General features: G+C 44.5%; 1 protein-coding gene across 1 annotated transcript in view; it reads right to left on the minus strand.

Moving 5' to 3' along the window:
• LOC146209677 (mitogen-activated protein kinase kinase kinase 7-like) overlaps positions 1–17,023 on the minus strand; it is a 124,136-nt gene that overhangs the window by 90,779 nt on the left and 16,334 nt on the right. The window contains exons 4-7 of the mRNA XM_084603012.1: positions 14,268–14,313; positions 10,052–10,187; positions 8,068–8,192; positions 503–631 (exon numbers count right to left, since the gene is read on the minus strand). Of these exons, the coding sequence (XP_084459138.1) occupies positions 503–631; positions 8,068–8,192; positions 10,052–10,187; positions 14,268–14,313 (436 nt within the window). The remainder of the gene's footprint in view (positions 1–502; positions 632–8,067; positions 8,193–10,051; positions 10,188–14,267; positions 14,314–17,023) is intronic.

Below are 17,023 nucleotides of genomic sequence, written 5' to 3' on the forward strand. Positions count from 1 at the left end.
GCATAACTATCCCCTCTGCAAATTTACATACTCCACACTGCCTTAAGGCGATTAAAAAGCTGGCTTCCCCTTCTTTAGCTACCCTGGAAACCATCAAGAAAAACAAAATTGCTTAAAACTGCTGTTCAAAACTGAGTTATGGGCTGAAGCCACTCCTCATAAGCCACAAAGGAAAAGAAAAAGAAAAAAGGCAATGACAAATGTCACAACAGGCAGCGAGGACAGAGCAGGACAGCTGTCATGAAACGCCTCCTTTTTACTGCTGAGTATATGCGGCTCAGCTGGAAGATGGGATTCCGCACCCTCGAGAAACGGAACCTAATATGGCAGCAGCTCTAAGTGGCGCACTTCTTGCCTTACATTCAGCCTTGTCAGTTGTTCAATACACACTATGAATGTTGGCCAGCTGACCTGCCACCTTAACGAGGAAGGTGGCCAACATATAGTGGCACAAGCCAAGGGATACAAGAAGTAGAAGGGAAGAAGGAGAGACCGTACGCACCCTGATGGACGGCCCACATGATGCAGAAGGCAGGAGGGCCGCAGTCCTCAAAGGGCTTGCGGCGCGTCAGCACCTCCCATAGGATGATGCCAAAGCTGAAGATATCACACTTCTCCGTGTAAGTCGAACCTGGGAGAGGCAGCCACACCACACTACGTTCAATGACATTTAACCATTAAAGGACACAGCCTGTCTTGCAGAAGGTGCATCAGCTAATTCCAACACAAAAATGCTAACTTTTGCCCTCTGTCTTATTCTACTCATCGCTTTGTCATACCTGCCAACCTAGCAACATGAAAATTCGGGAGACCAACGCGGCAAGGGCGGGAAGGGGAGGGGGGGGGGGAGGCTTTTTTTCCCATTTTGGGGAACATTTTCTGCAATAACAGTCCCATGTGATCACTTACACTTAGTGGCAGGTTGTGTTCGACAAAAAATCCTGTGAAGAGGCACTCTGCATGGATCACACTGTCTTTGCCGTTGTTTTGGAACAAACTGCCGATGGTATCTTGCACTTCTGCAGCACGAACATAGTACTTATGCTTTTGTGTAGCGAGATGTATCTACATGTTGTTCTTGCCGCCGCACAAAATGCTCGCATCACATATGCATGTGGTACACAGCCCATACTTGCCACTTTTTCACGAACAGTCAAAGCACAGAAACTCAGTCGCATATGGAAATCGAAATATTTTCAAGTACTTCTTCTTGGCTTTCGAAACTGCCATCGATCGTTCCACCTTGGCCTAGCGCAGCTTGCACACCCACGATCATATAATTAAATGCACGAGCCAAGCTGAGACAAACCAATCCGAAAAATCCAATATGGCAGCGCCTGTCAGTTGTTCACGTTACTCGCGTTCGTGGTGGTGCCAGCGGCCGCTACCTCGATTCAAGGTGCATGCTCATGATTAACTGGTACCACGCTGCTTTCCAACATAGTTATATTATAGGACGTTATAAAAATATTGCTATAGCACGAAAAAAAAAAATTAAAAAAATGTAAAAAAAAAAAAAAGCTGCCTTATCACACACTGGCTTTGAAAGGTGATCGCTGCCACAGCGGCAAGCATAGCAAGCTACAGATCACAGTCCTCCTGTGCGCCAATATGGATGGAAGTGACAAGTGTTTGCCGCTTGTGATCGGGCGCAGCAAAAAACCACACGGCTTTAAGAATTTACGGCAACTCGAGATTTTCTTTACATTGAACAAAAAAGCATGGATGACGCGCAGCACTTACCGCAGTTGGCTGCAAGATCTTGACGAGGACATGAAAGAATCCGGACGCCATGTTACCTCATCCTAGACAACTGCTCCGCGCATCACGTTGACGACTTAGAGCTTGCACATGTGGAACTGAAGTTTATCCCACCCAACTGCACATCCCTCATCCAGCCGCTTGATCAGGGCATAATAAGCAGTTTGAAATGTGCCTATTGCCAAAATTCATTGCCGAAACGAAAATTGATTTGTTTCAAGCGCTCGAGATGCTGTCTGCATCCTGGAAAGTAACGCTGAAGACAATCATAGAAAACTGTTTTCAAAAAGCAGGCCTTAGAGCAGACGCATCAGCTCTACCTGAAGGTGGTTTGTCCACGCTTGAAACGACAAAAGCACAGGCACTTAAGGAGTGTTGGGAGCCCTTTCGCAGTGGTGGTGTTGTGCCGGGGGGGCGTCAAGATCGACGATTTCGTTCTTGGTGATTCCTGTATCCTCGCGACAGAAGAGGTGACCACGGAATCCATCCTGAACGATGTGGTTCAGGAATTGCAAGGTGAGAGTGACGACGAAGCGGAAAATCAGGACGAGTGTGACGACGTCCCCACCTCCCATGAAGTAGTTGATGCGATTGACGTACTGAGGAGTTTCGCGGGCTCTACAGGAGAGGAAGATACTATGCGGTCGTTGTGGGCCTATAAACGATGCATAATGCTGTTGTTGAATGCAAAGAAGACTCAAAAGAAAGTGATGGACTACTTCACCCACAAATAAAAGTTATTTCGTGTGTGCTTCGCACCAGCAACACCATTTGAGAATTTTATTTGCATGTCAAGAGCCTCATTTCGATGCAATAAAATTTCAATGTAACAAATTCAAGTGCCGATTTTACCGACTTCGCTATATCTAGATTTAACTGTACTACACCACAACGTCAAAATTAAATTTAAGATACGACACTACCCCACTCATGACGTCATCATTTATTTCAAGGTACGACATACTACACCACTGACGATGTCATCCTTTATTTCAAGGTAAAACGTACTACACTTGTGATGACGTCATCAAACTAAAGCATTACGGACGGTTGGACGGACACGATCGTGGCCCCGAGCATGAGCCATTTAAGGCTTTCGCCTTAAAACTGCTCCAAAGGTGAAGCTTGAGCCAACATCTAAGACACCACAGAGGTTTTAGAATTCCTTTGAGGAGTTTGTGTTGACATTAGTGAACTTCCTGTGCTCCAAAGGTCCAATAGATCATGCAATCCTCGCGCATGTAAATGGTGCACATGCCACTGAGGACGAACCAGAGGAATACAATGGGGACATTGCAAGGCAGAAAGCACCAGTAGTTGAGGCTGATGAGTATCTATAGAGCACTTCAAAGGTATCTAAGAGCAACAGGAAGGTCTGCAAAACAAACTGCTTTATGTCCACAAGAATCACAGTTCATTATTGTGACGCTGACCACCAGCATTCTCAGCAAGGCAGCCAAAAGGCCCTTGAGAGTGACACACTAAGTGACACGGAAACTGTCAGAGCAAATATATCTTTTCAAATAGCAAAAACTGGTTGGAAATTTTGCATAGTTGGAAATGTGAAAACAATGTATATATATCTTGAGAAAGTTCTAGGACCAACCTATAAAACCTACAGAAGGGAAAAAAAAAGTATATTTTAAAGATTTTTCACACAAATTAAATATATTCTGTACCACTATGCTATTTCTGAATGTATTTCGGTGCAGTAATGCCATTCTATTATTAGAGGAGTTGCCTGGGTGTAACTGCCTCATTCATTTCTTTTTTATCTTTGCCCTTTTATGCTTGCCTACAATTACATTCACATTTTGCCTGTTCTAAATTTAATTACTGCTAACGTGCCATCACTTTCATCTGATATTCTGCGAGCACTCGCAGCAATGAATAATTTTACTAACATCGGGGCAGGACCTGAATCCATGACAAGCGCTCAAATGACAATTGTCCAGGGCAACAACTCCAGCTGAAACACCACAATCAGCTTTCAGTGCTTTTCAGACTAGCACATTGCGAGAATTTGCAAGCTTTAACAGGATAAAGACTCAGCGGAGATTGATTTTTCCCATTTTTACACGGACAGCGCAGACCAAGAGAATAAGTTGCTGAAAAAGATACTGTTCACGCAAGCCAAGAAAACTCCCGCCTCTCTGTTATCGACGCTTACAAAGCCCTGGTATCAGATCTAAAGTGGTCCTGTGGACTGTGAAGTGCCAAGTGCCATATGTTGAGCAAAATGAATAAAGCACAGCTGGACACCCCCCACACCTGAGAGAATAATTGGGATTTTAGGATGATACAACAGAACCCCGCTATAGTAAAGTTGGATATCGTAAAGTGAGACTCAAGTACCAGTCTTTCTATATATTTTCCCCTTTATAGTGGATATTTTTCATGAAAATCAGTTTTAGTAAAGTGCGTTAGGCTGCAGTTACATACTTCCCACGAAATGAAATGTGCGCTAACTAGGAATGCGAGGCAAATCTTCATTTCTCAATTACCAGTCTTTCTTCCATAAAGACTATACATACTTTCCCCTATATAGTGGATATTTTTCATGAAAATCAGTTTTAGTAAAGTGCGTTAGGCTGCAGTTACATACTTCCCATGAAATGAAATCATCGCATGTGCGCTAACTAGGAATGCGAGGCAGATCTTCATTTCCTGAAAAAAAAATAAAAAATTTCACTGAACATTCATTTTGTTTTTATTCTTAATGGCTTTACCACAGGGCTGCTTACCAGCTGTGAGGAGAAGCCAACTTTCTGTATACCTTAGAGCCATGAGGGAAAGCATTCTGTTGAGAAAGTAAAAGAGAGCAAAGTGCAACGAGAAGTAGAGAATGAAAAAGAGGGCCTAACATTAACAGCACCGTGCAGCGTGAAGCATGAGGCAGTGGTCGAAAGAACTGGCGGTGTGGCATCTGCAGTTTTGCCGCGCTTGACTGTCACACACATTTGTTAGACATTACGCCATGTTCATACAAAGCTTAAATTTTCACACGAACTAAAACTCAGTTATATTCATAGCCACATTCCATTCATTAAAGAAGTATTTCCACAAGTTGTAAACAAAAAACTTTTAAACCGAAAAAAGACAACTGCAGAGTGACATGAGATGGAAGTTGTTTTAGAGTGCCTTTTTCATAAAGCAACAAGACATGTTTAGAAAGCCATTTAATTACCGGACAGCACCTTCAAGGCCATGTCACCCCCAACTACTGATATAGTAAAGATCCTGATAAGTAATGATTTTGCCAGTCCGAGTGACTTTACTATACAGGGGTTCTACATAGGCAAATACACACGTGGTGTGGATTGGTGGCAATTGGAAAATACCAATTCTGTTACACGAGCCGAAAATGTTGCACGTGCTCTGCCCCAAATGCACTTTATTTCAATCCCATGCTCAACTTCTTGCCTTCATTCTCAAAGGCTGTTAAAATTACATATCATGGGATCGATTCTCCTTTCATGGAGTTGGCACCACTCTCCAAGTTCAAGGTGTAGTGAGCAAAAAAGTTATTAGAACCTTTTTATGAAATTATAGTTCTATGCAGATGCAAGAATCTCAGCTTTGAATATGAGTTTAAACAGAATGAAGTCCCGAAACACTCATCTATCCATTCGAGAAAATGGTAGTAGAACCCCTTTATAGTGAAGTCAATGAGACCAGCAAAAATCTTTACTATATCAGTTGTTGGTAACGACATGGCCGTGAAGATGCTGTCTGGTAATTAAATGTCTACTTAATGAACACGTCTTGTTACTTAATAAAAAAAAACACTCTAAAATACCTTCCATCTCAATCCTATCACCTCCTCGTATCTTTTTTTTTTTCAGTTATCTTGTGGAAGTACCTTTTAGACCCGAGGGCAATGTGGCTACGAGTACAACTGAGTTTGATTTTATGTGAAAACCAAAGCCTTGCACGAACACAGCGTCACCTTCCACTGCTTTTGTCTTTTAAAAGACAAAATGCATGTGACAGTCAGGTGCTGAAAAACTGCACACGCTGCGCCTCCAGTCCTTGCTACTGCTGCCTCATGCTTCGCGCTGCACGATGCTGTGAATGTTCGGCCATTTCTTGCCTTCCCTATTTCTTGCTATATTTTTACTCTCTCTTACTTTCTGAACGGATCACGCCGCCTCTTTTCTGTACTTGTAGAGATCTTTTTTTTTTTTTTTTCTGCGCGCTGCAAGCTTCCTTCAACGTTTCAAGACCTACGTAAAATTGGCTTATCCTGAGTGCTGCTAAGCTCAGTGGCAAAGCCATTAAAGGAAACACTAGTTTTGGTTTGGTGTGTGGGGTTTAACGTTCCGAAGCGACTCAGGCTATGAGAGACGCCGCAGTGGAGGACTCCCGAAATTTCGACCACCTGGGATTCTTTAACATGCACTGGCATCGCACAGTACACGGGCGCCTTGCTTTTCGCCTCCATCGAAAAGCGGCCACCGAGGCCGGGATTTGATCCTGCGTCCTTGGGAACAGCAGTCGAGCACCGTAACCACTGCGCCACCCCGGCGGGACGAAAGACTAGTTTTGTTGTTTTATTTCCGAAAAAAAAAAATTTGCCTCGCAATTTTAGGTAGTGCACGTCGGCAATGTAATTTTGTGCAAAGTCGTTGCCACGTCCAGATACATTTTGCTATAACCGATTTCTTACCAAAACTATCTTTAATGTAAAGGGGGAAAACGTACAGTCATCTATGGGAAATGAAGTGGGACTCCAGTTTCACTTTACTATATCCGAGTTTACTACTGCGGTGTTCTACTGGATTTAAAAGAAAGTGATAAAATAGAATGCCCAAGTTGCTCTGGTGAAATTGTTTGAATTAAATAAATTTGTATAGACTTCTTGCATTATCTGAGGGACAAAAAGTACAAAGCAGAGCCGAGGGGAACTGTTAGTAGCAGCTGTAAGAGTAAGGAAGCACAGACTAGATGGTCACTGACAGCTTCCTGGACTTCATGCCTGGGCTTTGTCAAACAGCAATTGGCAAAAAAGATGCTTTTGCGCGAATTACTGAAGAGGGTACATAATTGCGAAAAGTCCTTTCTTGAAAATGGACCCCAACAATATTTGCTGCAAAAGCAAAAATGCAATTCTTGACTAAATTTGTAGTGGAAACAGAAGGTGGCACAGAACACTGGAATTCAGGTATCAAATTTCTTTTGGTGCAATGGAAAGATTGATGTCTAACATGTTCGATTCTATAGCATTTGATAGAAACGCTGTAGAAAATTTTTACCGAGAATTTTTCGATCAGTGCATGCGCCCATTTTTATGTAGTCCAATGCTGGAAACCATGAGCAGCGACCGCGATGACGACTGGCGGCCGACAAAAAAAAAAGATGTTCCGAAAACAAATATAAATTTCACTCACCAGAGAGTAATTAGACATTTTTTTTTGCTTACATTAACGTCCTCTTCAGTTTCACATTCAAGGCTGTTACAGCATAATAATGCGCACCTCGTCGACGAAAGTTTTAGTGGGCACATCATTGCTTCATTCACGAAATTCCAAACACTGCAGCGCCATCTAGAGGCAAACCCTGAAAGCATGCCTCTCGTGATGCGAAAGGAGGGCTGGTTTTTATCTAAGGACGCGGAGGAGGGAGCGCAAAATATGAATTATGACAAGCACTCCTAGAAGAAAAAAGAACAGTGTGCACTGACGAAAATCAGCGATATTTTGCTGACATGTAGTCACGTGCTGTACTACATTGAAAGTAATAGGGTTTCTACGCTAGATAGCGCCTCAGTTGATTTTGTGCGATTTTCAATGGCAAATTAAAATTGCAGTGCTTGATCTGTACTATATAAGGAAAGGTCTTTTCATCTCCACCATAATCTCATGACATATTTGGCCAGTGCTCTGTCCCTTTAATACAATCATACATTTGGTCACAGTTGGTATAAAAACTGACAATTTCTTCCCATCAGGCGTGTGCTTGACATGAACTGTGGTGAAGAAAATTAAAGTCGAAAAAGTGATACATTATTTTTGTTCAGTATTGTGCAGAAAAGAAGTCAACAAAAACTGGAACAAAGAAAAGCAGAGGGGTATTCTCTTCTCTTAAGAATGGCGTTCAATATGCTCCAAAATTAATTAGCACCAGCAATCCCCCACACTGCAACAAGAATGACAATCATGCTGCTGTCACTAAGATTCTGAAGCCGCAGCTTCCATATGCTGAATTCTGGCTGCATCGATCTGTGATCGCCAGAACACCAAAAAGTTCCGGAGAAAGGATGTAAAAGCACCGAAGCAACGATCTGAACTAATGAATGCCACTCACTCTCAAAGACCTCGGGTGCCATCCAGGCAGCGCTCCCCTTGTTGTTGGTCATCTGCGTCTGCACATCACAGGCCGTGCCAAAATCACAGATCTTCAGCACCGTACCCCCGTTCACCAGCAGCAGGCTGCAACAAAGGGCACATACACACACATCACTGCAATATTGCTCTGGTACACTGGGGCAGAAGAGACAACTCAAAGAAGCAACTAACTGCACTATGCGTTGGAAATGTCGCGGCCTTAGAAGCTGTAGCCTTCCCATTGAGGTTTTTGACATTATTCCATGGCTGTGTTTGCAGACTGCTAGATGCCCGTTTGCACATAAGCAGACCTTTCTGGGTCATCTAGTCGGCGTGCTAGATGCTTCCTCAAAGATGTCTAGAGGCAGCAGCATCAATGCGATGAAAATACACCAAAACACACAGTTGCCACTTTCACGATCTGGTGATCTGACTTCCCTAATTTTATCATTGGGGCCACATATAAATGCGATAGCACTGACAGCCCCATTCTCTGGCATCAATGCTGCCGGTGTGAGCACTGTGAGCAAAATGTCACATGTGAGGCACTGGATGGTAGTGACTGGCAGGTGACATCGCCATGCACTATGTGATCTTCATGTTATGTGGTGCCAAGAGGCCCCACGACATGGCCAAGTTCGCAGGCACTGCCAACTCGACTTTCACGCCATCCCAAGGCCATGCAAACACATTTGTAAGGCTTGGTCAGACAGGAGGGGGGATTATATCTGTTGGCTGGTCTTGCACATAATGCGGTATCTAGCTACCACAAGCAGTTGAGTATGTGCAAGATAACAGGTTCACAAGCCAAAAGTTAGTGATCAACCAAATAGCAAATTGTATGTATGCGAATGAAAATTTGCAAAAAGCAGAGACTGACACTGTCCCTTCATTTTCTATTTTTACTGTTTCACAATTTTTTCCCAAAGAGGCTTTCAATGCTACTGCATTAAGACAATGCCTGGATAAGTGTAATCACACTCAGCTCACTATGTAATTTACGTTTTCTGGATACAAAATCTTTCTATGAAATAAATGTTTCTACACCGTTCACAGTGGAGAAGTAGTAATGAGCATAAGTAGGCAGCTCCCACAAGTTTGCTGTTCTCAAATGCTAGCAAGTCAACCTCCAAGCCTGGTGGCTTTTCACCTGTGACATTTAATCACATTTCAACAGGTTGAAACAGGGCTGAGTGAAAGTCCAGTGCTATAACAACCCAGAGCTCACGACCAGATTAACTTAAAAAGAAATATCAATGTTCCTTCGTTAGCACAGGTATTTGCTAGGTAAGGGCGTGCGTAGGTATGAATGTGGCATGCCAACCAAACAATAATATACTTGTATACAATGTACCTTTGAGGATCTCCTCAGGAATGGCGTAATAAGATAGAAAGGCATAGATGTGTATCATGGTACACATATGATATGGAATCGTATGATATGGTATGGTACTGGTATGGCATGGTAACATATATACATACAAGAGTTCCAGAAGCAAGTAGCATTATTTGCTTCTGGAACTCTGCATCTACTTGCTGCATCTACTTGCTTCTGGAGTTCCAGAAGCAAGTAGATGCAGCAACTACGACCGGAGAGAAAAGCTTAATAGAATGCTTTTAAATCAGGCTGCTGAGCTCTCAATGGAAATAAGTTCGTATGATTCTTTCCTCAAAACTACCAGCTGTCCTCCACTGAAATTTTAAACAAAAAAAACAGCTGAAGAAGAGGCACAATGTCAAATACCACTGAAAACTTCGCAACTGATTAAAATGTTAAGCTTGAATTCTAATACCCGAGGCACGGCTGCAAAAAAAAAAAAAAGCTGCAAAGCGGGCATCCACAGTTTGAATCCTTGAATAGATTCAACCAATCTACAAAGGTTAAATTGACAAACTTGCAAATTTGGCTAGTTAAACTAGGTAGACATTGGCAACTTTGGCGACAGGGAGCAAAGGGGGCTCACTTGGGTGGCTTGAGGTCTCGGTGCACCAGTGCCTTGGGTTGCATGCCGTGCAGGTAAGCCACCCCACGGGCACACTGCAGCATCCAGCTCAGAGCATGCGCCAAGGTGTAGTGCACCTGCTTCATTGTGTGCAGCACTGCAATCACAAGCAAAAGTGCATCATGCAGCTCCCTGCTTCACTGCCCTCTTTCCTCCAAGACGGCATTCCTTTCTTAAGTCAGTCAGAATGGTTCCATTTATTTTGCTTGTTTTGCTTTGTAATTTGGAATAAGCTACCAACAACCATCGCCACTGAGGTAAGCTCCAACTTTACTGTTCTACCAGCTGACAATGAAGCAGCTGTCAAAGCTCCTGACCCTGAGCGAACGCCTTGCTGCAGTACCTGAGGCGCTCCTTGCAGTCAAGCATGCATCTGCACAAGCTTCACAACAGCAATGTATTCAATGATAATGAAAACAAGACAGAGGTGCTAGCCATGGAGCATTCACAAGTCAGATGGCTTAATGTGAGTTGTTTCTCAAGAGGGCAGAAGGAAAAGGTCATTGCCCGAATCACTGACCATTCCAACTCAAATGTGGTAATATCTGTGACCTCACTCCAAGGTCTACTGCCTAAAGAAGTGATATGACTTACCAAGATTATGCGTTTACAGCACTTACTAGCATAAAATTAATTCAACCATAACTGGCCAGGACTTCAAGAACCATCGTGATTGCTCCTATGTCTTTTTTGCAGGCCATATTTTCCTGCCTGGCATACTGCTTGCATTAGTGCCCAAGAAGTGTGCTGCTATTCACCTATGTTATCACGTTTTGCTAGGTTAATTTTATGCAAAAACATGCCGCATCAGACTTCCTTCTCTTACAACTTCTTGCAGCAAGTTTGTCGCCAAGTGCCGACATTCCAACTTGCCAACTTCTGAAGAGATACAAAACTGACCACGGTGCAGAAACCTTGCAGTGCATGACCTTGAAGCATACCTCCCACAGCATCTTTTGACGTGCCTGTCTGTACATACACTGAAGCTAGATACATCGAATGACTGTTTATACTGAACAGCAAGAAGTCACATTATTTAAGTAGAACATTTCACATACCAAATGCTCCCGTGCATTACTGCAAGTAGCACTTCACCATAGGGCATCGTGAAACCATGTGCCAAAGCGAACATGAAGCATGCTTCACGGTGGCCTTTGGTATCCTGTACTGTTTTCCATACAACATATCTTTCATGCGGAAGAACCAATCGAACCAAAGTGGCAGCTGCCACCTCGCATGCTTTGGTGCAAAAGGCACTGCGCAGACCAACCGTACCTTCTTCACAGCAAAACTATTACATTTATTCTGCTCTAGTAACAGGTTTAGACATCTTATGACAGGCAATGGCTGGTTAAAAAGCACCATCTAGTTCTGCTCTAGTAACAGGTTTAGACATCTTATGACAGGCAATGGCTGGTTAAAAAGCACCATCTGCTGTGGCTTCAGTACTAGGCAGGCTTCTAGAGAAACATCTAACCACCAGCTAGATGACTAAAAGTAATACCTGGTTTTGTTGCAAACAGATGTGTAGAAGTCCACAAGGACAACCACGGAAGAAAGACACAGAACTTGAAACAAAAGTGCTATTGCACTGAAAACATATTGCCTATGTAACCATGCGTCCCTGTAAATTTCTCACTTCAGTTCAGTCGTTCAGTCGTGTCCGACTCTTCGTGACCCTATTGACCTTGTCACGCCACGCTTTCCGGTCTCTCACTATCTTCCTAACATCAGATAACTTCATCTGCAGTGCCTCGAGAATGCCATCTAACCATCGCGTTCGCTGCCTACTCCTTCTCCGGCGACCCTCAACCTTTCCCAACATCAAATCTTTCTCCAGCGACTCCTCTCTTCTCATCAGATGACCAAAGTAGCTGAGCTTTAACTTTAGAATTTGACCCTCCAATGAGCAGTCAGGGTTTATGGTCGACAATATTGACTTATTTGATCTTCTGGCAGTCCAAGGAACTCTCAAGAGTCTTCGCCAGCACCACAATTCAAACGCATCAATTCTTCGACGGTCAGCCTTTTTCACAGTCCAACTCTCGCATTCATATACATCACAACTGGAAAGACCATAGCACGAGTTATACGGATCTTGGTTGGCAGACTAATGTCTCTGCTCTTGACTAGGCGGTCAAGGCTAACCATTGCTCTCTTTCCCAGAAGCAGGCGTCTCCTAATTTCATGGCTGCAGTCTCCTTCCGAGGTAATCTTGGAGCCCAAGAAGAGAAAATCTGTCACAGCTTCCACTTCTTGTCCCTTGATGCTCCAGGACTTGATAGGGCAAGACGCCATGATCTTTGTCTTTTTAATGTTCAGTTTAAGCCCAAACTTCTCACTCTCTTCTTGTACGCGCATCAGAAGTCTCTTGAGTTCCGCTTCACTTTCTGCCATTAAAGTGGTATCATCCGCATATCTAAGGTTGTTGATACGTTTTCCAGCAATCTTCACTCCAGCTGAAGACTCGTCCAGACCGGCCTTCCTCATGATGCACTCTGCATATAGGTTAAATAGGCAGGGCGACAGTATGCAGCCTTGCCTCACTCCTTTCTCAATCGGAAACCAATCAGTAAGACCATGCCCAGTTCTGACTGTGGCCTCTTGCCCTTCATACAGGTTCCTGAGGAGACAGATGAGGTGAATTGGAACTCCCATCTCTTGGAGAGCTTGCCACAATCTGCTGTGATCTACGCAGTCAAACGCTTTCGCATAATCTATAAAGCAGAAGTAGATGGGTTTCTGAAACTCTCTTGCTTTTTCCATGATCCAGCGAAGGTTGGCAACTTGGTCTCTAGTTCCTCTGCCCTTGCGAAACCCAGCTTGCATGTCCGGAAGCTCCCGATCCACATACTGCTGCAGCCTACCTTGGAGGATTTTCAACATCACCTTGCTAGCATGCGAAATAAGCGCGATCGTGCGGTAGTTGGAACAATCTTTTGCACTGCCTTTTTTTGGAATGGGGATGTAAACTGACCTCCTCCAATCCTGTGGCCACTGCAGGGTTGTCCAAATCTTCTGACATAATGTATGCAGAATGTTAACAGCGTCATGGTTGAGGTTTTGAAGCAACTCAGCTGGAATGCCATCAATTCCGCTAGCTTTGTTCTTAGCAAGGCTGGCTAAGGCCCATTCAACTTCACTCTTCAGGATGCCCGGCTCGAGATCAGTGATCACTACCGTCTTATGTTGGGTTTGCACATTCGGGTCCTTCTTGTACAGTTCTTCTGTGTATTCCTGCCACCTCTTCTTTATCTCTGCGGCTTCAGTGAGGTCCTTGCCTCGTTTGTCCTTTATCACGCCCAGCTTAGCACAGAAGCTTCCTTTGATATCTTTGATTGTCTTATACAGAGCTCTTGTGTTCCTTAATTGGCTGTTGTCCTCAACTGCTTGGCACTCTATGTTCAGGAAGGCATTCTTATCTCTCCTTGCTATTTTCTGAAAATCCGCATTGAGAACCTTGTATCTTTCTCTTTCCCCATAACTTTTGCCATCCTCCTTTCCTACATAACGTAAACTATTTTGTGGCCCATTATTTCAGAGTGCTATATGCCCAGGTTCAAGTGCACTTCAAAGCCTTCTCCATTGCTGTTTTGGTTCCCAAACCAAAGTAGTTGTGTAATCAGTGTTGTTGTTTCCCACCCCATATGTCGCAACCCACGCATTGCAATTTATTACTTCTTTTACTTGGTGAGTTGTGTGTTTCCCACCCCATATGTCGCACCCCACGCATTGCAATTTATTACTTCTTTTACTTGGTGAGTTGTGACGCCGTTACTAGGTGGTTAAAGTTGAATGCAATTCAAAGAGTGCATGCAGCCACAATAACCTACAGACAAAGCATCAAGTCAAAATTCTCAAATCCCCACAGCATAGCTATCCTGCTGCTTTAGACACAGAGCTAAAGTGCAACAAATCTGTCGACAAATATTCACAAAAAATGTGCATACGTAAGATCTTTCAACTAAAACTTTCTATTAATGCAAGGCACAGGCAAAGTGTTTTGCCTGTTATTTTTCTCAGTCTTAGTCTTGGCCCTTTCCATCACAATCTAGACCCACCAAGCTCAGAACCATGCGCTACAATGCCAATGCAGCCCCCTGCAAATGTTATCCATTTCAGGGCATAAGAGAAACACTGCGAAGCAGTGGCATTCACCACACAAACCGGTTCTTACCATTGTAGAGGGATCCACCTTCAGCGTACTCCATCACCAGGCAGACCTGCACAGGTCACAAACAGCAGTTGCAATTAACAGCACCAGTTCCACTCTGGTTGCTCCACCCCGTTCGCTACAACACTGTCCTCTGGACCACTTCCAGCTAGCTCCAGCCCTATCACAGGAGAGCATATCCATGAGGTACACACAAAGGTTGGCCATGAAGGCACAATGAAACCGAAGTATCAGAACTAAAGTTACACGCAACCTTGTGCCACAGAGGATCAACATGTATTACTGAAACCTGCGTTACTACATTGATCAGTGGAATCAGTGAACGAAATCAAATTTTTGATGAATGACTGTATGTAGAGTAACAAGCCAGAGGTAGCGAAATTCTTCAGCTTATAATTTCGTATGATAGCTAGATTCTTAAGGCAGCAAGAAAAGTTAACACAACAAACTGCTTGTTGTCAGAGAGGAATTCTGCGCACAGGTCACTGCACAGCTGAACTGTATTCAACTATAGGAACCGTGTCCACAATCTCGGACAGAGCATGCAAGTGCTCTCTATTGACTTTACGCAGAAGGAACCTCAACTTCTAACCTGTCAGCTGAGCAGGCAGCGTAATGCTATTACTAGGTGTACACAAACTATCGAAGTTTCTAAACGTTTCTGAATGGTGTTACTGTTCAATTCGATTTTCACTGCAGTTCCACTGTCTGCCGAACTATTTGAACCTCCTCAGTGCTCAGAAATTACACATTTCCAGCTATCTGAACTGGAAATATTGTCCAGTTTCCAAAAGGTGGTATCTTGCACTTGTCACACCAGTTAACCTCCTCTTTCCTCGTAAAAGCAACTGCAAGCGCACACTGGCAGCCATCAAGAGTCAACACGACGTGGTTGCTGCATGCTCAGGGGTCAGAAAATGAAGTGCGGTAACAGGTGCCAGATACGTCATGCTTATACAGTCGAACCCGAATATATCAAACTCAAAGGGGATCGCGAAATAGTTCGATATATCGATAATTCGATAAACAGAAATCGGCTTGTGACGGCACTTACGATGCAAAAAAAAAACGATACCGCATTTGTCGCGTAATCAACCCACTCGCATAATGAACCTAACCTCCATTTTTGTACCAAAAATTTGAAGAAAAAAAAAATGCGTAAAGGCCAGCTTGCTCACATGCAAGCGATTGAGCGATCTCAGCGACGAGCGGCAGCGACAGAGCGAAAAATTTCAAACTTGTTGGAACTGCGTCCTTCTGGCTGCTTGAGCCACCATGGCAGCTCAAAACAAGGTTTCTGTGTCGCCGCATCAGAAATCGCGAGCGTTTTCGCTTGCATGTCGATGGCACGCGTCACTCCGTTTCGGTTGTCTCATCCACAGCTCATTTCTTGGCAGCGTGCCAAGATGCTGCGCAGCGATAACGTCGGGACGCATTTCTCTTTTGATAGCTCCTGCGGTGGTGGGGAGCGAACTTGGCAGAGTGCCCATGATGGCTCGATTGCACAAGCCTGGTTCGATTTATCACGCCGCGCTTGAGGCGGGCGTCATGATTGCAGCAGATGACCGCATGCTTTCGTTGATTCATACATGCAAGGATAAACGACTCCCGCCAAAAAGAAAAAAAAAAACCTGCCACTCCTTAATGTCCGAATAGCACAATGATATGAAAGGATGACTCGCAAAAAAAAAAAAAAAATAAGAGAGAGCTGCCGCTCTTTAACGTCCGCAGGCGCCATAGCCACGTCAGCCGCCGCGTGCAGATGGGTACAGAGGGCTCGCAACACACGCTGGAGAAAGCGTCCGACGCCTGTCTGAAAACGGGCAGAGCTGGCTTGGCGCATGCGTAGCGCATGCTGAAGGAGAGAGATAGCTCGGCAAAAGGATGGGCACACCCACGGTACATGGCTTGCAAACGTCATGTGTTGGCGCGCGGGAAACGATACCTGCAGATGCGCCCCTTTGGGGAATGGGCGCGGCGCTGCCCAGACCAGCGGTCGCCGAACTGTCCCCTCTCATTCCTTCCGCGCGTGGCTTGAAAACGTCACGCGGCAAACGGCCAAGGGTGATGCGATCATCTTTGGGGAAGGCACACTTTCCAGTGCGTGGTGCGGAGCTCGATATATTGAACGACCGGTGAAATTAAGTTCGATATATGACGCGGCTTTCCTATACCTTTACATGGGATTTTCAAGGGGATATTTCGTGAGTTCGATATAACCAAAATTCGATATATCCGGGTTCGATATAACCGGGTTCGACTGTATAGCCATGATGCAGTCAGCAATCATCTCATTTCAGACCACCATACACATGCACAAATATAAGGCCTGCCTTGCGGACAACAGCTAAAGGGAAAAGTTGAGGCCTGCTTGCACTGTGAAAGTCACACTGACTGCTCTCAATTTTCATCACTTAAAACCTTGAAACTATGCATCACAGGCCACAGTGGTCAAGAAAAAAAAAGTGCAGCCGTTGTGTACAGTTAGTCAAATGTGAAGTAGGCGTATGCACTGCTTACGCCGCAGCACCAGGCGGCCCGGCTTCATCAATAGTGACGCCAAATGTGTGCCGCAGCCGCGTTTTGAGCTTTCTTCCCGCCATCTGCAGTGGTTCTTATTATCGAACAGCCCAGTGAGCGGCTCAAAGCTGAGGTCAAGGGAGCACCACGTGCACAGGTCTGCTGTCCGTGAAGGCCGAGGAGCGACTGATGCTAGGGGAGAGTCTGAATATGTTGGCATGCGAGCAACACCCAACTAC

This window comes from Amblyomma maculatum, chromosome 1 (assembly GCF_055883805.1).
Source record: "Amblyomma maculatum isolate TAMU_Amacu chromosome 1, ASM5588380v1, whole genome shotgun sequence".
Classification (NCBI taxonomy): domain Eukaryota; kingdom Metazoa; phylum Arthropoda; class Arachnida; order Ixodida; family Ixodidae; genus Amblyomma; species Amblyomma maculatum.